The 24,554-nt window shown below is 35.2% G+C and overlaps 1 protein-coding gene across 1 annotated transcript in view; it reads left to right on the top strand.

Moving 5' to 3' along the window:
- Positions 1-24,554, top strand: part of NBEAL1 (neurobeachin like 1) — a 117,243-nt gene that overhangs the window by 10,744 nt on the left and 81,945 nt on the right. The window contains exons 3-12 of the mRNA XM_008146536.3: positions 5,749-5,840; positions 10,553-10,714; positions 11,858-11,939; positions 12,504-12,631; positions 14,615-14,697; positions 15,051-15,136; positions 19,359-19,665; positions 19,827-19,933; positions 20,874-20,960; positions 22,972-23,055. Coding sequence (XP_008144758.2) covers positions 5,749-5,840; positions 10,553-10,714; positions 11,858-11,939; positions 12,504-12,631; positions 14,615-14,697; positions 15,051-15,136; positions 19,359-19,665; positions 19,827-19,933; positions 20,874-20,960; positions 22,972-23,055 — 1,218 coding nt within the window. The remainder of the gene's footprint in view (positions 1-5,748; positions 5,841-10,552; positions 10,715-11,857; positions 11,940-12,503; positions 12,632-14,614; positions 14,698-15,050; positions 15,137-19,358; positions 19,666-19,826; positions 19,934-20,873; positions 20,961-22,971; positions 23,056-24,554) is intronic.

Raw genomic sequence — 24,554 nt, 5'->3', positions numbered from 1 at the left:
CCAAGGAACCCCACCAGTGCACGAATTTGAGCACTGGGCCTCTAGTGAGAAGATAAAAGCCTCCTTTAATGTAATTTCATTCACATTTGGCTAGTGGCCACTGTATTGGACAGCACATCCCTAAGTGTTTAGATTTCATTTTATGGTAATGGGGAACCATTTGAGGTATTTGAACTGGAGAAAAGAGATAATTAGATTTTAATTTAACAAATTCCATTAGTAGCTGTGTATAGGTGGAAGAAATTGAAGCTACAGAGAGAGACCAGTGGGAAGCTACATAGCAATTCAAATGAAAGAGTGTATTATCTTAAACATAGGCAGATGATTAGATGAATATTTGAGTGCCAAATCAATAAAGTTGATTTTGTAATTATTTTATAATTGCTTATTTTATTACATTGGATCATGACTGATATGATAGCACAGTCAATATTCTAATAATGGTAACCAACATGTTTTCAGCATTTGCTAAATGTCAGACCTTACATTTATTATTTAGTTCTCTCAACAGCCCTGTGAGATAGGAAATATTATCTTCAATTTACAGATGGAAAACATCAGTGTGACACAGATAGTAAATGCAAAAAAGATTTGAAAGGAAAAGAATACAAAACAATGTGGCAAGCAGGATCATGAAATATTTAAATGTTTATATGTAGCATGGAACATTTCTATTTTGTGGGAGCTTCTAATTTTGGCACACAGGTTATAAAAATAATATTTACTAATATTTATTAAGCATATATTATGTGTTAGGCATTGTGATGTAGTAAGCCTTGTACACATATTAGGTTGCTTAATTTTCACAATAGCTCCATAAAGAAGGGTACTGTCATTATCTTCATTCTCATAGAGGAAGAAACTGATGGGCAATCATAGGATGACTTGTTTAAGAAAGTGACAGAGCAGGGATTAGGGTCCACATAATTTGGCCCCAGTGTTCCTGTAGTACTTAATACATTTGTGTGCTGTGTTAATAAATATTGTACAATGTGGAGATAGATCATCCTGTAGTGTTTCAATATATCAAGCTCTCTTAGTCATGAGAGTGACTAAGCTTAAGATTTAATTAATGTTTTTTCTGGGTATGTGTGGATCTTTCTTTTTATGGCCTCTGGCAGTAAAGTATAGATCCTCAAAGCTTTACTCAGGCTGTGTGGAATGGGGCTGATTTAATTATTTAAGGCTTTGAGTTTATTGATTCTGACTAAACTCTTACCTCTTTTTATCCACTAAACTCCATTTTATTCCTGCTCATGATTCAGAGACAGTGTAGTACAGTGGGGAAGAGCACAATTGGATTCATATATCTTTGCATTTTAAACTCAGAACTATTGATTATTAGCTGTGTTTTCACAGACAATATCCTTAGAACTTCCCTTTTCTGACCTTTAAAATGGGGGAAATGAAACCTTAGGATAGTTATAAGAAATACATTGGATGATTAAACTCTTTAATGTTTGCTATAGTACTAGGCATATGGCAGATGCTAAAAAACTGCTTTACTTTTTACTAAATGAAACATTTACACATTTAAGTATCATTTTTTATAGTTGTTCAGCTTCCTAGGAGAACTCTGCATGTGCCAAACACTTGGTTGCTCCGACCTTTAGACTTTAAACCAGATACTGTGGAGTATCTAGATAAACTATGAGGAAAAATGCATTAATTCTTTATGGCATCATGAGACTGTTTTGTTTCTAACTTTTACAGAGAGAATCCTCTGCTTTATTAAAAAGGAAAAATGATAAAGAAGCTCCAGTTACTTGTATTTCTGGAGCCCTATCCTGAATTGATGAATGAATGAATGCTCGAATGAATGAATGGCATGGTAGTTGGAAATGAAAAGGCAAGTAATGAAATCCTTGAGAAAATTGCCCAAGAGATAGGTTTTTCCCCCCTGAAATATTTCCATCTTCTCAGTGATGATGAAGATAGTGGCAATTTATGATTTGATTTTGGAACAGTATATTAATAGAAAAACAAATACACAAAAGGTCAGCGGTCTGCATATTCTGAGAACATTCTTTTAGGAATTCTGATTTGTAGTGTAATACTTTTATTTCAGGGAAATAACTAATGATAAAGTAACAAAGACTCCTGAATATCATGTTGAAATTGATTAAAGAAATGTTAAGGATGTGATGGGAACAAATTTGAACATCATTTAAAAAATATATATGTTTTTATTGATTTTAGAGTAAGGGAGAGGGATAGAGAGAGAAACTTCAATGAGAGAGAAACATCCATTGGCAGCCTCCTGCATGCCCCCCCACTTGGCAGTGAGCCCACAACCCAGGCATGTGGCTTGATCGGAAATAGAAATAGCAACCTCTTGGTTCATGAGTTGACACTCAACCACTGAGCCATAAAGGCAGGGCTGAACATCATTTTTAATGATGCAATTGTAATTTTAAAATACATTCAATAAATCCATTTTTTTCCAAATCAGCTTTGAGGTGTAACTTACAGAGCACAAATGTACAGATTATAAGTCAAATCTGATGAGTTTGATAAAACACACGTTAATGTAACTGCTAGTGTATCAAACAATAGTAGATCAAAAAATTTCAATCACCTATTAAAAGTTCCCTTTGTGTTCTTTTGTAGTCAGTCTTCTGAGAGACAATGATCTAATTCCTGTCACCCTGCTCTAGTATTTTGTATAAATGAAATATACAGTGTGTATGTTTTAATGCCTATCTTTTGCTGAACATGTTTTTGAAATTATTTTTTGTTGTTGTATCAATCGTTCATTCATTATTAGGGAATAGCATTTCACTGTGTGAATATAGTACAATTTTTAATCCGTTAACCTGTTGATGGAATTTTGGTTTGTTTACAGCTTTTGGCTATTAAAAATAATTCTATGAAAAATTTTTTTTTATGAAAATTTTCCTTATTGAATTTATTGGGGTGACATTGGTTAATAAAATTATATAGGTTTCAGGTGTGTAATTCTATAATACATCACCTGTGTATTGTATTTGTGTGTTCAATGCCCCACGTCAGGTCTCTTTCCATCACCATGTATCCCCCCTATACCATCTTCTACCTTCCCCCAACCTTCTTTCCCTCTGGTAATCATCAGACTGTTGTCTGGGAATATGAAGTTGTTTTTTTCCCTTAATCCCTTCACCTATTTCACCGAGTCCTACAACTCCCCTCCCCTCTGACAGCTGTCAGTCTGTTCTCTAAATATGAATCTGTTTCTATTTTGTTAATTTTGTTTATGTTAATAATGTTTGAAATCATGAGTGAAATCATATGGTACTTGTCTTTCTTTGACTGGCTTATTTCACTTATCATAATCCTCTCCTGTTGCAAAGGGTAAGGATTTCCTTTTTATGGTTGAGTAATATTCCGTTGTGTAAATGTACTACAGCTTTTTTATCCACTCATTTACTCATGGACACTTGAGCTGCTTCCAAATCTTGGCTATTGTAAATAACACTGCAATGAACATAGATGGGGTACATATATTCTTTCTAATCAGTGTTTTGTGTTTCTTTGGATACATTACCAGAAGTAAAATCACTGGATCATAAGGCAGTTCCATTTTTAATTTTTTGCGATAACTCCATATTGTTTTCCATAGTGGCTTCATCAATCTGCATTCCCACCAACAGTGCATGAGGGTTTATTTTCCACCACATCCTTTCCAACACTTGTTTGTTGATCATAGCCATTGTGACAGGCGTGAGATGATATCTCATTGTGGTGTTAATTTGCATTTCTCTGATGATTAGTGACATTCAGCATCTTTTCATATGTCTATTGACCATTTGTATGTCCTCTTTGGAGAAGTGTCTATTCAGGTTCTTTGCCCATGTTTTAATTGGATTGTTGTTGTTTTTTTGGTATTGAGTTATATAAGTTCTTACACATTTTGGATATTAATCCCTTATCAGATGTATCATTGGTGAATATGTTTTCCCATTCAGTGGGTTGTCTTTTTTTAATCCTTACCCGAGGACATGTTCATTGATTTTAGAGGAAAGGAGATCTGAGAGACGCTCAGACTGACAGTCAAGAGACAGAAACATCGATTGGTTGCCTATGCACCCTGACCAGGGACCAAAACCTGTGACTTAGGTATATGCCCTGAACATACCTGCAACCTTTCAGTGTACGGAATGATGCTCAACCGACTGAGGCACGCTGGCTGAGGCGGGCAGTCTTTTCACTTTGTTGATGGTTTCTTTTGTTGTGCAAACATTTTTAGTTTGATGTAGTCCAATATTTTTATTTTGTGTTCCTTGGATATATCAGAGAATATTGCTATGGGAAATGCCTGAGATTTTACTGCCTATGTTTTCTTCTAGGATTTTAATGCTTTTGAGTCTCTAACATTCTATGACCATTTTTGTATAATGTTTTTTGTGGATATGTTTTCACTGATCTCAGGAGAAATAGATAGACCATGTGGTAAATGTATGTTTAACTTTAGAAGAAATGCCAGATTGTTTTCCAAGTGATTATATTATTTTATACTCTCACCAGAAATGTGAGTTCCGGTAGCTCTACATTTTCACTATGTCTTTTAACCATCTGTGTGTCCCAGAAGTCACTTATACTTGGTATGATTAGTCTCTTTAATTTTAGCCATTTTAATGGTTGTGTAATGGAGTTTCATTTGATTTTAATTTGCATTTCCCTGAATAACTAATGATGTCGAGCATGCCTTCATGTGCTGTTGAGCCATTTGTGTATGCCCTTTTGTAAAGTTTTTGAGTCTTTTACCCATTTTTAAATTTAGGTATAAGTTTGTATACTCTTGGTAGAAGTTCTTTGTCAGATATATGTACTGAGAATATTTTCAACTGATATATTGCCTTTTTATTTTCTTAATTATGTCTTTTGATGAATTTTTAATTTTGATTAAAACCACTTACAATTTTTTCTTTTTTGGTTTGTGATTTTTTTGTGCTGGCTAAGAAATTTTTGTTTATCACAAGGTTGCAAAGGTATACTCTTATATTTTCTTTAGGTTAATGTTTAGATTTTTTATTTGATTTTATTTATGCATTTTATACTTCTCATTAATTCATTGAACAAATATTTATTGAGCACCTACCTGTTCAGTGGTAGGCACTATTAGTAAACAAAAACAGTTCACTCATGATAGCCCCTTAGGTAGGCTCTGCACTTGTGAAACCTACATTTTATGGGGAATGACAAATTAATAAATAAGTTAATTATAGAGTATTTTAGAAGGTGAGAAAGAACCATGAGGTAGGGCAACAGAATAGGTAAAGGTAAAGGTGAGAAGAAGGTTTGCAATTTTAAGAAAGGGTGATAAAATTAAGCTTCATTGAGAATATGTCATTTAAAGAGTGAATTTAAGGTGAGGGAATTAGCCATTCACCTATTTGAGGGAAGAGTGTTCTGGGTAGAGAAAACAGCTGTTACAAAGGTCTTAAGGTTGGAGCATGTCTCGCATGTCCCAGGAACAGCCAGCAAGCCAGTGTAGTACATGGTAATAATGGATAAGGTCACAGAGATAGGGGAGGACAAATTGTTTAGAATCCTATACGCTATTATTAAGACTGTAACTCTTTGTGTGAGTGACACAAAAAGCCATTTGAGGGTTCACTATAGTTAGAACATATGTCTTCCTAAATGTCACTTAGAGATTTTACTTTTTCTTTAGATTTACCAATTTACATATGCATAAATAGGAGTAAAACCTTTTTTTTTCTTTTCTGATAGATATACTTAATACTCTTAATGGTTTTCTTATTTCAGAAAGATCCAGATTACCTGAAGCTATGGTTGGACAATTTTGTTTCTAGCTATGAACAATTCTTAGATGTTGACTTTGAGAAGCTGCCTACCAGGTATGTAGAAACACTTAATTTCTTACCCTTGGGTGAGTTTCTTAATTTTTGGCACAAAGACTTCATTGACATGTACAAGGAAGGCAATTATGTGACATACATGATACTCCTTCCTGTATAACCCTGCTCTCATGGCAGACATTGCTCATTGATCACAGCAGTCCTTTTTGCTGATACTAGACTTGCTTCTAGAAGGTTCTTTTCTTTGGCCAGTCCCTGGCAACTGTTTGTCCTGCCATTTGCTTCAGTTCTGAAACTACACTGAGCACTAGATCCCACAATTTAAGGGCAAAGTCCACCATAAGACTGCCTAAACTTCAAACAGTTTGTAAGTCTTGGGAGCCATATATACTTACCAACCAGCTATAAATTTGGGGATTCTCACAACTCCCTCAGGTTCAATAGTTTGCTAGAACGACTCACGGAATGCACTGAAAACACTATACTTACTGATTGTGTTTTAATCATAAATGATACATGTCGGACATGGCCTGGAAGGGTCTTGGATGCAGGGCTTCCGTGCTCTCTACCTGTGGAGTCAGGGCATGTTGCCCGCCCTGAATATCAGTGTGTTCAAATAAGGAAACTTTGGGCTTTGGGTGTCAGAGTTTTATTGGGTCTTACACTTCATTGACCATGTGATTGAATTCAGTCACCAGCTTCTTTCCCTCCCAGAAAGTTGGGGAAAGAGGGTCTTTTAGATGTGGCCAGCCTAGCTTTTCTCAAAACCTGCTAAGGGCCAACCCTGCGTCATTTCATTTGTATAAAATTTCTTTATTACACCACAGGCATTTGAATTGAAACTTACTTTTCTATTTCTGGCCTTAGAGTAGGGCCTTAGAAAAACATCTTGGTAGATGTGATTTATATTTTAAAAAGCTAGATTTGGAAATGGGGGGTGGGGTGGGAAATTCAAACTCTTACAGTTCCAAGCCCACTTCCCAGATAAAGTTGTATCTCAAGTAATCTTGAAGACCCTAGTATAAGTCAGGTAACAGAGGTTAGGTTGGCTGGGTTAAAAAAGCTGGAGAAATGAGGAGACACTTTTAATTACAAGAGAAACTTCATTTGTAGAGATGTGTTGAGTGGGGAGGGAAAAAACAGACGGTGTTTGATGATGAGAAAGAATATCTGGAGAATTAAAAATCTTCAAGGAGGAAAGCATTTGCAGGTTGGGGGTGGAAGTAGGCAGTAAGAGGGTAGGCACAGATGAGTTGAATATGGAGAATCAAACGGGAACCAGATCATGAAGTTCCAGCATGCATTGTTAATGGACTTTGATTTTTTGTTATGGAAGATACAAATCTCTACTAAAGAATTTTCTGCATAAGAACATCATGATGAAGTGTTTTTAAAGTCGCTTTGGTGGAATTTGGAGGTTGGATTGGAAAAGGGTTAAGACTGAAGGTAAGAAGCCCAGTTAAGAGGTGATTGTAATAATTCAGAGAAAAAAATCAGTAGAGCTTTGGACCAATGCATTGAACTTTTTTTTTTTTAAGGGAAAAATGGTTGTTTTGTTTTTGTTTTCAGTGCATTGAACTTAAGAGAGGATGTGGTTGTGCTTCGAAAGCAATAGTGCTGCAATATTTACAAATACAGTTTCAGAATTCTTCAGAATTAGATTATTTGTAACAGGTTTATAAAGGTTAAAAAGTATTAAAATTTTAACTCAAAATAAGGTTATATATTATTTATTCCTTCAAAGAGTGTTCTTGTAGCTTGTGCTTAGAAGTGCTTTTAAAATAACTTATAGTTCACTTTATATCTTGAACCTAAGGATTTTATGGAGTTAAGATTTGGACCTTTGAATGCTTGGGATTTTCTAAGGGGCATTTGTTACTATCCTTACATTATAAGTGTCTCTTTTTTGGGTACATCATTTCTAAAAACATTATGTACATTTATAGTACCACTACTACATTTAAGTGGAAGAATGCCAAGAGCATTGCTTTATTTATGATTTTGTTGGCTTATTTAAAATTGTATTTTATATCTTCATCAGAAAACTGAATGATAAATCAGATTTTACTAGTAGAAAACTTTCAACTTTTCAAGTGAATACTATGTACAAGATGTATGAAATTAGTCAACCATAAAGAGGAAACTCACAGATAATCATTTAAAGTAAACTGATATATAGAATTTACAAGTTAATTCATAACACAAGGCAAGGATTGCTTTTATTGGAATTTAAAGCCTTGACATTTAAGCTGGATTTCTTCCTGTGATAGAGACAGCAATTAGTAGCTCTTTACAGTAAACATTCAATAGCCAAATAGAGGAATAGAACAGATTTCTGGAATAGGTTAGGGAAATTTCAGGAAAAAGGAACATAGAATTTTGGGTAGTAAAGTCCTAGAGGTAGGAAAATGCTTCTCAATTCTTAAATCCTCATCATATTAGGAACATGGCTAAAAATTTCAACTTTGTTTATACATCATGTTCTAACCAAGCCCCAATTTTATAATGTACTTAGTTAAAAAAAAATCAAACATTGATTTCTCTTTTAGAAGTTGATTTTTTTTCCTGTCTAGTAAATACAAACGTGCAAATAGATAATGGGACAACTAAGAACAAAAGGGACTACTTTAAACAACTAGGAATGAATATTAGAAAATGTGGTGTTTGCTTATGTTTTTGGAAAAGTGAGAAAGAATAGTTGAGCTTAATCTTGAAAATCAGTTATCTTTTAAAAAATATATATTTTATTGATTTTTTACAGAGAGGAAGGGAGAGGGATAGTTAGAAACATCGATGAGAGAGAAACATCGATCAGCCGCCTCCTGCACACCCCCTACTGGGGATGTGCCTGCAACCAAGGTACATGCCCTTGACCGAAATCGAACCTGGGACCCTTCAGCTCCATCCACTGAGCCAAATTGGTTAGGGCTTAGTTATCTTTAAATGTTTATTATTTTGAAGTTATTCTGGTTTTTCTAATCACATCTTTTTTAGCTTTTCAGTAAGAAAAAAGTATATATACAAATGAGAGTTTTTCTGGTAGCATCTACACTAATAAAAGAGTATGATGCAAATTGACCATACCTTTGGGACGCCCACCAACCAATCAGGAGTGAGTATGCAAATTAGCCCAACAAAGATGGCTTAATTTGCATATGCAGGAGCCAAGCGGCTGAGGGCGGGACGCAGGCGTTCTGCACCACCACAGCCACTCCAGGCCTGTGGGCAGCATGGGAAGGCAGAAAGGTGGCTCCGGCCGGCCGGAGCGAAGGCGGTGCCGGCAGCCAGGGGAAGGAAGGCCCATTCTTGCACGAATCTTTGTGCATTGGGCCTCTAGTCTATAAATAAGGGAGAATGAAAGAATCCACAGCTACAAGTGAAGTAATGCCTAGACTAAAATGAAACATGTATTTTTATAAGATGGTTGTAGAATTTGACAGTCTTGGCAATGTGACCTGTGATTTATTTTCTTTGTAATTTAATTAAAGTCAGGTGTTTATTTTTAAAAACATTCTATGTTGTAGTTTGGTTCAGAAAGAGACTAATAATATTTATCATATTTTTTAATGTGACTGCTAGTAATGTGCTTTACATTTTCTGGCCACAGTGAATGAATTAACCTTTTTTTAACTCAGTGTAAAAATAGTAGTAAAACTTCATATTAAGCATTATCAGAAGAGAGACAGTTACACAGTATAATTGTTATTAAGAGTTTTTTAGGTACTTCTTTGTGATTTGGGCATTTTCTTAATAGAGTCAGGGAAGTTAGTATACAGAGGCTTACAGAAAGATTCTTAGGCTTTAGTGATAGTACTTTTAAAATATATTACATTTTTAGAGTTCTTTACATATTTCAAAGCTGAAAATGCACATTAACTTTCTGATTTCAGAACCCTGTGAAGTGAGGCAGATGATACTACAATTTTATAGATTAGGGAACTTTAGAGATTAAATGAAGTGCTTCATGTTACAGAGGTGGATCTTACAGCAGGTTTTCTGACTGTGCATCTAGGGAATTTTTATTATAAGAGATACACAGAGGAGCCAGTCACATCTGGTGTTGGATTTGTCCTTAAAGAACCATATAGTCTTCTTACACAGAAACCAGTTGTTGACAAAAACATTGAAATATTACTTTAAAAAATCTTCTATTGATGTTCATGCTTGGGTTCTACATTCACCTCTTTATTCTGTCTGCTTTCCTTTTGCTGGTTATCTTCTCTCCTTCATCTGATCACATGGCTTGGGGAACCTATAGATAGGTGAATATTATTTATTTAGTAAAGCACTTGACAAATATTAAACTAGGTATAGGTACTACATTTCTGTTTGCTAGTTATTATTTCTTTTAGAAATGGTATACACATACAGTATTTCTAAGTAGAAAGTGAACTAATTTATATTCTAAATATTTTCTTTAAAAGTAGCACAATTGAAAATATAAAAAGTCTCTTTCTCTGTCTTTTCGGTAAGCCTCCTCTTAAGTAAGACTAACCACTCCTCTTAATAATCTTCTCAAGTGTCACTAATCATCTGGCGGTGCCTTGCAGAGAAGAAGGCATAGAATGTCTGGAATAAAAGAGCTTCTTTAGGATTTGAGCTGAAAAAGCAATTCCTCTATAAAGTACAAAACATTTTCTTCCTGTATTTAAACACCTTCTTCTTCTTCTTTTTAAAATTCTTTATTGTTTAAAGTATTACATGAGTCTCCTTTTTCTCCCAACCCTTCTTTTGTTCTCCTTATATTGTAGGGTAGATGATGTGCCTCCAGGAATATCTCTGCTTCCTGACAATATTCTGCAGGTTCTGAGGATCCAGCTACTACACTGTGTTCAGAAAATGGCAGATGGGTTAGAGGAACAACAGCAAGCTTTATCAATTTTGCTTGTCAAATTCTTCATTATTCTTTGCAGGTATCTAGTGCAAATAAACTATTTGTTTTAAGTAAATATTACCAAGATGGTAATGCATTTATTGATTATCAATGGTGTTCTATCAGATGGAGCATTAAAGAATGAGTGTACCATTTGCAATAGGCTTGTGGTTTGTTATATTGGAAAGCCTTTTTAATAACTATACCTAGCTATAGAGAGATTCAGCCAAGATAAAAAAAAATTGCTTTAGAGTAAAAACAATGACAGTTTTTCCTAACCAAGAGTTTGTTGCACTGGTATTTTCTAAGTGGTCCTCACCTATAGACATATATACATTTTTAGTACTGTGAATTATTTTTGAAATGTATTTTTCTAATGTTTCATTTTATAAATGTACCAAGAAAGTATAGTTATTCTATAGCTTATATTTTTCAGGTTTATAGATAATTAGGTCTGTGGTACTTAAATTTTGGTATGTCTAAGAATCAACTGGGGAGCTTAATAGAAATATAGAACTTGAGCCTTATTACAGAAATTCTGATACAGAAGAGCTCAGGCACCCCAGCCGGTGTGGCTCAGTGGTTGAGGGTCGACCTATGAACCGGGGGTTGCGTTTCTCTTCCTAGTTGGGGGACATTTATATCCTGCTATGTTTCTGAATTCATTTATTAAGTTTAGTGTTTTTTTTTAATAGAGTCTTTAGGGTTTTATATGTACAATATCATGTCTTCTCTGAATAATGACAGTTTTACTTCTTTCCAATTTGGATGTCTTTTATTTCTTCTTGTTTGATCACTATGGCTAGCACTTCCAGTACTATGTCAAACAGGAGTGGTGAAAGTGGGCATCCCTGTCTTGTTCCTAGTCTTAAGGGAAATGGTTTTATTTTTCGCCCATTCAGTATGAGTTGGCTGTAGGTTTGTCATTAAGGCTTTTATTATGTTGAGGTATGATTCCTCTATTCCCACTTTGCTGTGAGTTTCTATCAAAAAAGGGTGTTGTATTTGTCAAATGCTTTTCCTGCATCAGTTGATATGATTATCTTGCAATCTGTTAATGTGCTGTATCACATTTATTGATTTGTGAATATTGTACCAGCCTTACATCCCTGGAATAAATAAGCGTACATTTTCCTCACTATTTATATGTAATAAATATATGTATATTTTTTTCTTCTCACAGAAATCTATCTAATGTGGAAGAAATTGGGACTTGTTCTTACATAAATCATGTCATCACTATGACAACACTTTATATCCAGCAAGTAGGTGTGAATTAATACGTTTCTTTTTGTGGCTTTACTGAGAGTAACTAAGTTTTACTTTTTCTGTAGCATAGTTAGTAAAGTTAAATGTTTTCAGAGGACATAATAATTGAGAAGAGAATTAAAATTACTATTGGTACAATATATTTCAGGCATCTTATACATATCATCTAAAAGTAGAGATGCAATTATTAATATATTTATTTAAATTTAAATAAGCAAATTATTTTATAAATGGCTTTTTAAAATGACACAATTTGTCATTTTATGTATTATTTATTCATCAAACATCTCTTATTGAGCACATAGGTTTTTTTGAAAATATGTTTGGTTATTCATTGGAAACCCTTCCTAGGAAATTAATAAAGCTTGAGAGGTTATATTCAGTTCATCTGATTAATTGACTATATATTTTAGATTCGAATGGAACTTAGACTTATTTGAATAAAAATAATTTATTATTAGATAATGAATGAAACATAGTCCTTTAATGATATAGGTAAGGATGTTATACAGTTTAATATTTTTAACTAAATATAATTTTATGATTAACTTTATTCTCAGTTAAAAAGCAATAAAAAAGAGAAGGAATTGGCAGATCAGACATCTATTGAAGAATTTGTAATCCATGCATTGGCATTTTGTGAAAGTTTATATGATCCATATCGGAATTGGAGACATAGAATTTCAGGGTATGTCTTATAAGTCCTAATTTTCATTTGAACCTGAATGTCATAATATGTGCAATTCTTCAAAGCAGATCATATTCTCTATCAAAGCAATTGGTTAGATGTGTATAAGATGACCCTCATTTCTGTCTCTGAAGTAGAGAACTATATTGGAAGTAATGAATTCATGATAAATGCCACTTCCAGATAATCAGTTCACCCTGAACTTTTATTTTGTGTTGCAGTTGAGTGCTAATAATCAGATAGGAAAATTTCAGAACACAGTAGCATCACGTAGAGAGCACATATTTTTCATTGAAAGGTCTCTGTTTTTAAAGCATATTTCATAATTTGAAAATGATTTTTAACATTTTGTCTAAGGGGCGGGTGCGCGGTGGAGCGGGTCAATGGGAAAAACAAAAAACAAAGGGGACATCTGTAATACTTTCAACAATAAAGATAAATTAAAAAAAAAAAAAAATAACAAACCTCACAACATTTTATCCAATTATTTTTATTAAGTGGAGCTTGTGTCAATCAGGGTCAGGAAAACAAACCATACTAGTATTTAAAAAGAGAGAATAGCCCTAGCCGATTTGGCCCAGTGGATAGAGCATTGACCTGCGCACTGAAGGGTCCCGGATTCGAATCTGATCAAGGGCACATACCTGGGTTGTGGGCTTGATCCCCAGTAGGGGGCATGCAGGAGGCAGCCAATCAGTGATTCTCTCTCATCACTGATGTTTCTATCTCTCTCTCCCTCTCCTTTCCTCTCTGAAATCAATAAAAATATATTAAAAACAAAAGAATATATGGTGGGCAAAAGTAGGTTTATAGTTGTCAGTAAAACAGTTTATTCATGTATTGCTATTAATTATATTTTCTACAGGAGCAGCTATAAATCTACTTTTGTCCCACCCTATATAATACAAGGAAATTGTTTAATAGATACTAGAGAACTCAAAAAGCATAGAGGGGCACTGATAATACAAACAGTGACTTCAGGAAGCAAGTACTTCCCTGGGGCCAAGGGAACAAAGGGAAGAGATTGGAGTTATCAGAAACTAGAGGTTTGGAGAGCTTCTGAAGTGCTGCGGCTTGGACCTCTGAGGAAAGAGCATTGCTTAGCCAGTGTGGGTACTGCTGAGCAGCCATAAAGAGGCTAGTTCTGCGATTGCCAAAAATAAATGGAAGATAGGAACCAACTGCAAATGTTGCAATGAATCCCTCTTTTGCTCTTTAACCTTCTGGGCTCATTTAGTACTCACTGTTGGTGAACTCAACAATTGGGGTTGCTTGGCCAAATGAAATATAGTTTGCAGAGTGCCTGTCTCAGAATCACAAAGCAGATAGAATATAGGATGATGGGTTTGGAGTTTAGTGACAATAGCATAATTACCAGTACAGAGCTCAAAGAGAAGAGTTGGTAAAAGTACATTCTATTTGTGTTGGCCTCACAGAAGTCTGTGGAAATATTTCAGCTATCAAAATACTGGAATTGTCATTAAAAACAAAACTGATCCCAGCCCATACTGGAGCTATATCCTTAAAATGGAAGAAGCCAGTAGTGTGGACTCTTTGTGTCCAAATAAAATTTCAAAAAGTGTCATAGAGTAGCCTGATTTCTGATGAATTTCAATGGCACTGTTGTAATAAAATACTATCTTAGGTATCAAATTAGCAGTACTGCTGAACAGTTTTTTTACAAATTGAAAATTTTAAATAGCTAGTTCCTTTTTCCATTTCTAGTTTGGAGTTGTAACCTGGTAGCTATTTTGACCATTAAGCATTTTTTAATTTTTGCTTACTTCAAGAGAAGAAATCCTTTCATTGGTGAGCATTTCAGTTATTGGCTAGACTTCCTCTTTAAGATTATGTCATTCCTGGAGATGTATTATTCAGTACACAAAAATAAAATATTAAATTTATTTTATAGTTATTTTTGTAATTGTGCCATCTCTACTTGCCCATGATAATAATTTGGTATTAACTTCTTTTTAATGATAGACGAATCCTTAGTACAGTGGAAAAGAGCAGACAGAAATATAAGCCAGCTTCTCTCACTGTGGAGTTCGTCCCCTTCTTTTACCGTAAGTAACTGCTCTAATTCCTCTTACTTTGATTTTGGTGTTAGTAGCCCTGTGACTTTAGGCAAGATATTAAATTCTGACTTTCCATTTACTCATTTGTAAATGGGGGCAAAATATCATCCTCAGATGGAATATTATGAGAATTAAATAAGATGGCATAAAGTATCTAAAGTACTACCTGATAGATGGTTTCTCTTTCCTTTTCTGTGAGAAAACACATACCTACCTTGCCTTTTGTAAACATTAGCCTTTTCACAAATAGTTCTTAATGTTTCAGTGTCAGACATTCCCAAGACATGAGACATATTATAAAAGAAAAATCTTATTTATTTGTTTGTGTATTATATTCACAGAGTGTTTTCAAGAAAGTGAACATCTCAAGGAAAGCCTTAAGTGTTGCTTATTGCATCTCTTTGGAGCCATTATAGCTGGTGGGCAGGTGAGGAAAGTGTTGAATGTTAATATATGAAACAGTGGTTAACAGTGCAAAAAGCTTTCCATGGTTTATTTAATGTATTCTTTGTCTTTTTATAATTTCGTGAACCTTACAAATATTTTTCTAACTAATCTGCTTCTTTTATTTGTTAACTCCCTAGAAACCTAAATAATAATATTATCACTAAAATTAAATTAATGCATAACCAGATTTAACAGTTTTGGTATTATAAGTTCTCACTTGTGGTGACTTTTCCGCTGCTAGTTCTTTCTTTAGAGTATGGAGGATAGGCAGCCCTGTTAGTCCACTTGATGAAATCAAGCTCTAGCAATTTGATTTCCTAAGACATGAATTTACTCACTCTTCTGTTGATTTATAACTAGTAAATGCATATAAACAAGGTTTAAACAAAGCCTTAAGAAAAAAATGGTTTATTTTGTAATATTTACTTCTTTTTTTTTTTTAAGTTGAACATCTTCAAAGCTGTCTGGTAAACTTTTGAGTATGATTACCAGTTGAAAACAGGATTATAGGTCAGAAAGAACATTCTACATGTTTTCTTTAACCACACAGTTTAGATTAGAGGTTTCTAACACTTTTTGTATCACGTACCCCTTTGGCATTCTGGTAAAGCCCTTTATCATAATTTTTTCAAATACCTATAATAAAATACATAAGATCACAAAGGAAACTCATTTTACTGAAATACAGTTACTAAAATGTTAATAAAACAAATTTGTAACATAGTAATATGTGCTTTATAACACATTAAATAAAAAGATATACCAGCAAGTCTAGTATAATTAATGTAATTTCAGAGAAGAGATGAGGATAAATGATGTTTTTAAAACATTGCAACAACTATAATATATGAAAATATGTTTGATTTCTCTTGGTGACAAAATCACAAGTATTACTAATAATATTACTTGGGTTTCCTAATGGACTACCTTGCCTTCTCTTCACTCTAGTAGAAGAGGGAGAGTCTCTTTGTAATGAGAAGAATGGTGATCAAAATTGTGTTTTTCAATTTGTTTGCTTTATCACCTACCTTTATTAGCTGATATCATTTTTTTTTGCTTTAGTATCTCTACTACTAAGAAGACTTAATAAGTTATCCTATATAATAAAAGGGTAATATGCAAATTGACTGAACAGTCACTATGGCATGCACTGACCACCAGGGGGCAGATGCTCAATGCAGGAGCTGCCCGCTGGTGGTCAGTGCGCTCCCACAGGGGAGCGCCGCTCAGCCAGAAGCCGGGCTCATGGCTGGCAAGCACAGCGGCAGTGGCAGAAGCCTCTCCTGCCTCTGCAGCTGTGCTAAGGATGGCCGACTGCGAGAGGGTGCAGGCCGGGCTGAGGATCACCCCCAGCCAGTGCATGATTTTCATGCACCGGGCCTCTAGTATGTGAATAAAATTGGAAATTACATTGCTTTTGACTAATGGAAGAAGTTGGTTTGATCCCATTTCCTTTTTGAACACAGAGACTTATTGTTAGTGCCCAGAGGTAATCAAGCCCCGAGAGACCTCCAGTATTAAGACTAATATGGAAATCCAGTAGATACTAAAAGGCCAGTTTATTATTTTATATACCGAAAATACTCAAAATCGTTATAATCGGATTATAGCTGTAATAGCTGCTATATTGAAGCCAAAAGGTTATTTATTGATTATAGCATCAGTATAAGGGTATTTAGATGAATCAAATATCTAAAGGCATAAGAATGGCCTTTCATAAAGAGCAGAAATATTGAAGTCTGATGACTCTTCTTCCTTCCCAAGCATTATGCCTTACTATTGGTATATTTGTTCTGTTCTGTGTTATGTTAAGAGCAAGGGTTTTGGAGCCAGATACTAAAATTCTAACAGCTTAACTTAGAAGTTTACTTTTTCTTTCATTAAAAAAAGAAAACAGCAGTAAGCAGTCCAGAGTTAATATGGTGGCTCTAGGATCTTCAGGTACTCAGGTTCCTTCTGAAAGTCAGTTTATTTTTTCTTACTATTTCTTATGCTACAAGATAGCTCTAGAAGAACTCTAGATGGAGGGGGAGATGAAGACAAATGGCATGTGCCAGCTTTTTTTTAATGCGATACTGAAAAGCTGACACCATGTTGTTTATTTTAATCTCATTTGCTAAAATCCATCAGATAACTGCAAAGAGGGCAAATACATCCAGATAAAAAAATTTGCTAAAACTTGCTTCCTTAGCAGCAGGGGAGGTTAGGGAATGTAATCTTTATTCCAAGAGCAAAGGGTCCTTCTTTTTATTTGTAAAGTGATCTCCTCTTTATAGTCTACTGACATATATCGTTGACCAAAACTGTGTCACGTGGCTGTTCCCAGCTACAAGGGAAGGTGGTGAGTTTTCTGTGTGGGGAGATTGCTCTCTGAGTAAGAATTCTGTTAGTGAGGAAATGAAGATGTGTAAATCACGTAGTGTCTGTCAAAGTATCTGATTAAAAATATCTGAGATTCCCTTCATAAGGAAGTGGAGGAAAATGAAAGTTGAGTGGACCATCAACAATTTCTTCTGTAGTAGTACTTGTTGTTATTGATATTATTTATTATGTTGATAATAACAAATCCTAATAGCCTCAGTGCTGTTACTTTCAGATGATTTTGCATAACTATGTTCTTATTTATTATATATCAATTTAACCATTTAGGGCATATATTATTTATTTCCAAGTTTAATTAATCACCTCAAATAGTTACCACTTACTTAGAATTTCAGAAGTATGTTTGTTGACTTAGAGCCATGCCAGTCCACTTATTCTATATAATAAAACCCTAATATGCAAATTGACCAAACGGTGGAACAACCGGTCAAATGACCAGTCGCTATGATGCGCACTGACCACCAGGGGGCAGATGCTCAATGCAGGAGCATCTGCCCCCAGAGAGGGAGGCAACAGGCAGTGGCAGCGGGGTGATTGGGGGGTGGGGCCAGCCAGAGAGTGGGCAGCAGCGGTGGGGGGCGTGGCTGGCCAGCAGGCAGTGCCAGGCTGCCAGCCAAGGTGAGTGCCAGTGGTGGCCCTCACTCACCCTGCCTGCCCGTTGCCCCACAGATCGGCCTTGATCACCGGCCAGGCCTAGGGACCCTACCCTATATATTGGGAACAGTCTCTTAGATTTAAAAATTAAAACCTGGTAAGGCTACTCTAATACTGAAAAAACAGGATGATGCAGCAATGACATGTATGGACTCTGACTTGCACGTTTTGTGGTCAGCCCTGATTCTGACACTTATAACTGTGTGACAAAGCCAATTACTTAACTTTTCTCTGCTTCAGTTTTTCCACCCATAAGATGGGGAAAATGGTACTACTGCCTCAGAAGGATCCTGTTATATACTACTTTTTATAATCAGGGCAAAAAAATGTAGCTGCCCATACAGCAGCAAGATGCCTTTTACCTGGATAAAAAGTATGGTCACTGGTGTATGCAGTGTCCCGGATTACAAGAGGAATGTCTGACTGCTGGTTGTTGGACATCCCCTGAGGGGTCCCAGAGTATGAGAGACCACAGGCCAGGCTGAGGCACCCCTTTCCCCCCGCCCTGCACGAATTTCATGCACTAGGCCTCTAGTATATCTATATCATTTGAGATGGATTTACTATAACCAAAAGAGAACCTGAGAGAGGTTTAACCAAATTGAGTTTTTCTTTTTCTTTTTTTATTGTTACATAAGAAATTGAGAATTAGGCAGTTCTGGGCTGGTACAGCAGCTCAGTGATACCACCAAGGACTATGGTTCTTCAGTGTTCTGTTTTGCTCTCTGTAGCCTGCTTTCTTTAATTCTTGGGTTTATTTCCTTGTGATATAAAGGTGGCTCCAAGCATCCTGTCTGCATTCCAGGCAGGAAACAGGTAAAAAGGCCAAAAGCAAAGGGTTCTTCCTTTTTATTTGTAAAGTGATTACATCTTTATAGTCTACTAGGATATATCCTTGACCAAAACTATGTCACCTGGCTGTTCCTAGCTGCAAGGGAAAGTGGTGAGTTTTCTGTGTGGGGAGATTGCTCTCTTGAGTAAGAATTCTGTTAGGAAATGAAGATGTGTAAATCACTGGTAGTGGCTGTCAAAGTATCGGATTAAAATGTTTTATATTTGATATACTAAAATAAAAAGTTGTCTGAAGACCTGTTAAATTCCTTTTTTTTTGCAAACACAGAAATTCAGTGTTTTGGATTTCATTTTTGTTGTCTCTCATGTTTCAGAAGAATGCTTTGCAAGCGATTTCTCCAGCCACCATGGAAGTTCTTATGAGAGTTTTGGCAGATTGTGATTCCTGGGAGGACGGAAATCCTGAAGAGGTGGGTAGGAAGGTAGAACTGACTCTGAAGTGCCTTACAGAAGTGGTACATATCCTTCTCACGAGCAGCTCTGACCAGCGTCAAGTGGAAACCAGCACTATTCTGGAGAACTATTTCAAATTGCTGAATTCAGATCATTCAGCTTTACCTAATCAAAGGAGGTCCAGAGAGTGGGAAAGCCGGTTCATAGCTTTACAGATAAAAATGTTGAGTAAGTATCACAGAGTTTATTATACCCATTCCTATTATTTCCTAATTAATTTACCTCTTTGTCATCTGAAAAGCCTAAATTTAAAATATGGCTAGATTAAATGTTTTATGATCCCAAATTTTCTACTTCATAAGTGGATGATTTTGTTTTTATTCCCCTAGATACCATCACAGCCATGTTAGATTGTACAGATAGGCCTGTTCTTCAAGCCATTTTTCTTAACAGTAACTGCTTTGAACATCTCATACGACTGCTACAGAATTGCAAGGTATTTTTCTGTTATTATTATTTTTGATTTTTAAGAAGTCATTTTATGTTTTTATTCAAATTTGTGCATATTGTTTCTATTTATTTATTGTGGTAAAATACATATAAAAATGTACTATTTTAACCGTTTTTAAGTGTACAGTTCACATTATTAAGTACTTTCACATTCACATAGTTGTGCAACGATCATTACCATCCATCCCCCATGTTTCTTTTCATCTGGTAAAACTGAAAGTCGATACCTGTTAAACAACTTCACATTTTCCCTTCCACTCAGTAACCACCATTGTACTTTCTGTCTCTGATTTTGACTACTCTTAAGTACCTCATGTAAGGGGAATCATACAGTGGTTTGTTTGTTTGTTTTAACTTGATTATTTCATTTAGCATAATGTTCTCAAGAGTCATCTATGTTGTATCATATCTTCCTTTTTAAGGCCAAATATATTTTTGTGTGTGGGTGTGGTACTCCATATTTTGTATTTTTCATTCATTGCTTTGATTTTACCTTTTGGCTGTCGTGGATAATATTGCTATGAGTATGAGTATACAGATATCCCTTTGAGACCATGCTTTTAATTCTTTTGGGTATGTATCCAGAAGTGGAATTTAGTCTGTCTCAATAGCACATTGTCTTTTCTGTGAGACATTCTCTGCTGATTCTTTAAGAATTTAGGGATATTAACTAATTTAATTATTGCTATTTCTTATTTTAGTAACTTTTGAGTTCCAACAGAGAGCTAAATAATAATTATAGTATGTGAACTAATGTTTGTTATAAAAAATGAATAGTTGATTGTCATTTTAAAAGTGGTGTACTTCACAAGTGGATTCTTGGATTTATTTTCAAGATACGTGGAAATCCATTTAAGCTTCATTTCTGCTTATGGGTTAACAATCCAATGTTCTTTCTCCATTATTCTTGTCTCTGTTTTTAACAGCTGTTTTTAAATGCTAACAATAAGGTGGCAGACAAGAACGAGAAAGACCTGGCCAACAAATTACTGACAGAAATAAATGAGGACCAGGTATCTACAAAGCCTGCATCTTGTTTCAACTGAAGTCCAAAATCAATCAATGGGAGAAACTATTCCTGTACTTTTCTTTCTTTTGTCTTAAAATATACAAACATTATCTAATTCTAATCTAAATTATTTTTGAAAATTCTTCAAAGTAATTTTAATTTTTTAATCTAAAGTAAGTCTATTAATATCTTGATAGTTAATATATATGATCAATAGCATTCCACCTGTGTATGTGTGTGTTCTTTTTAGTATGAGGAGATACAGAGTACAGGAATGGGATCCCACTATCAATGCTGTCCACCTGGTGGTGACTTCTTATTTTTGGGGCTTCCTTTTCTAAACATTGTGGTGTATTGGGATTTTAGGGCTTTGTTTGTGAAAATGTATGATCAGTTTTAATATATTGATTCTTTGCTTCTTGTTGACAAATAATGATTATAATTCAATGGACAGCCTGAATCTTGGAGGAAGGGAAGAAGATGCCGAACTCTTTGAGTCTAAATTTAGAATAAGGCTTAACTTTTTTCTTTTCTAAATATTCAACTCTGTATAAGGTAGAAATATAGTAGTTATGTTGCTTTTTATAATACATTAGGTAATTTAGTTTGGTTAGACCACCTACAAAGTTGCTTTGTCATTTTCTTTTGCCCAAAAATGTTTGTGAATGAGCTTACATGATGTCATTATCTTAATGTTCAGGTTTATACTAGAGCTGTGATATAGAGAAGGACATAATAATCTCTCATTTTTCTGTTCTGGATGTGCAATATCAATTACAGAGTATTGTTTTAGATTTCTCTGAATTAGTCTCTCTTAAGGCCTTCTTAATAGATTAATAAAATAGTTATAATAGTCTTCTGAGAGGTTTATGCTAGTATTTCTAATTTTAGGTACTGTGATGCCTAGTCCTCTTAGACAGAGTCTAGGAAAGATCTTTTTTGTATGAAATTCTGTATGCAGAATGTTTAATGCATATTATGTTTGTTAAATATATAATGTTTGATAAACAAAGACGATCAAGGTATCAGCTTAAATAACTTTCCTGAAAGTGTTAGAGCTTGGCTTAAAACAACAAAGATCAAATCAGTCCCCTTGTACTTAAATCTTTTTTAGGGGGAGGGAGAGAGGAATATCCTCTTTGGGGAGTGACTAGCTTCAAGTCATAGTAATATATTCCCAAAAACAAATTTTGGGGACTCTTAGATTTTACAACTTTCTAGTCCTTATGTTATGCTTTTGTGGTTGATGATTAATGTTCAGGTTTTTAAAAAATATTACTGAGTTTGTATTTGTTTTTGGTGTGGGTTTTTTTTTTTTTTTTTTACTATAAATCCACTGATCTGAAATTTAATACATCTCTTTTTTATGATGAAGTTTAAACCGAAATAGGCAAAACAACTTTTGCATTAAAGGTTACCTTCTCAAAAACATGACGGTGCTTACAGATATATACTTCATTTTCTGTTCTGCTTCAAATTCTGTATTTTATGTAAAAATAGATACACTTTATTGTTTGCACGTGTGACTGATTGGTGCATGCACATATCATTTCAGGATTTGGAAACTAAGTAGACAAGACTATTTTAGACATCTCATTATACAAGCTAATGAAATTTAAATGTAGGAAGTTAATGTGTATTTTTAAGGAAGATTAAAACATAATAGAATTTCCAATGATAGACCTCCCTCCCTTCCTCTTGAGATTGTCCATTTTAAAATAAAAAGCATGTATTAAGCTTGGTGTTTTGTGCTGTTGATCCCCTCCCCCCAAAAAAACACATTTTAATGTAATCAGTGAATGTAACCCTATCCTTCTTGACATACGGCTTATTTTCTCTCAAGTCGGTAACTTTTCTTGCAGGTTCTATATTGTTTGAGAAATCATTTTTATTGAAAGAGGAATGTATTGCATGTTAAGTAATTATTTTTTCAGGTTTTCAGAACAAAGGTTTCCTAACTGAATATAAACCTTGACTACATTTATTAATTTCTTGCTTTTCCCCCCCTCTGGTAGGCATTTCAGGGACAGTTGGATTGTTTGGCTGTATCAACCATTCAGGCTTTGACAGCAGTAATGAACAAATCTCCAGCTGCTAAGGTGAAACATATTCCTAAGTTCTAAAAATGTTATCTTAGATTTATGAGTTTTCAATGTATCATCCCCAAAGTCATGTAGGAAAGTGTAATGCATAAAGTTTCATGCCTGAAATGAAATAGTTCACAAAATATCTCATCTTAGTGTAGGAGTTATTTTTTCTGATAATTTTAAAGACAGATGCCTGTGATCACTGCTTTGCAATTAAGACATTGATGACTAAAATGCAAGCTAGTAAGGATTTACAGTGTCAGTCAACGCATGGGAAGAGCACTGGTTTTGAAATGGTGAAATGATTTTTTTAAAGTGATTTTATGTAGTTCATTTAAAGAATTAAATCTCGTATAATAGGTTTTTTTTATTAGTAAAATAATCACACTGGCACTGTTTGGTCATTTCTGACTGATGAGGACATGGACATTTTTCACACGTCAATAGCCCTATCAATTCTGGACTTGTTTGTCCATATGGCCATGGAAACTTTGCTTCTTTGGTTGTAGTCACTTAGTATTTTCTTTTTCTTCTCATTTGTTTTACTACCACTGACTCTCTCCTGCTGTCCGTTTATGCTGATTTTGTGCTAGTAGTTTCCTCCTTGAGTAGTTTTAAAGATAGTGAGATCATCTATATAAAGTGGTCAGCATAGTGCCAGGCACATGGTAAGTGTTTAAAATGTTATTGTCTATTGTTATTACCACTAGAGGCCCGGTGCACGAAAATTCATGCACTGGGGGGGGGGGGGGAGGGCTCAGTTGGCCTGCGCCCTCTCGCAGTCTGGGACCCCTTGGGAGATGTCCGATTGACGGCTTATGCCCGCTCCCCCAGGGTATTGGGCCTAAGCTGGCAGTCAGACATCCCTCTGGCAGCCTGGGATGTCCACCTGTGGGGAGCAGGCCTAAGGCATTAGTTGGATATCCTTTGTGCTGCTGCGCAGGTGGGAGAGGCTCCTGCCACCTCTGCTGCCCTGGCCAGCCATGAGCCGGCTTCTGGCTGAGCGGCGCTCTCCCTGTGGAAGCTCACTGACCACCAGGGGGCAGCTCTTGCACTGAGCATCTGCCCCCTGGTGGTCAGTGCGCGTCATAGCAACCGGTTCCTGGTCATTCCGCCATTAGGGTCAATTTGCATATTACCCTTTTATTATATAGGGTATTATATAGGATTTACTTTTTTATCCATCACCTCTAATATGCTTTATGCCTCAATTACCTTCCTAGTACCAGAAAGGAATGAATTATTCCTTGTTCCCTGAGCCATGCCTTCAGTTGTATTCCACTCTTTGTTGTTTTTTGTTAGGGGACTAACTTTTGCCTTATATTCTTGCTATATATGAATCTTGGTTAGATTCCTGCTGAATAGGCTTTTACAACTGTTACAGGCTGGCTTGGGAATCTAATCTTCATTTACAACAGTTTCTGTAAGGAAAACGATCATTTCAAGTTCTAAGTATTTTGGCGTATGAGTATAATGGATTGCTTGTATTGTATTTAAAAAATACCTTTTGA

Source organism: Eptesicus fuscus, chromosome 11 (assembly GCF_027574615.1).
Source record: "Eptesicus fuscus isolate TK198812 chromosome 11, DD_ASM_mEF_20220401, whole genome shotgun sequence".
Taxonomy (NCBI): Eukaryota; Metazoa; Chordata; class Mammalia; order Chiroptera; family Vespertilionidae; genus Eptesicus; species Eptesicus fuscus.
This window is presented reverse-complemented; position numbering and strand designations above follow the sequence as displayed.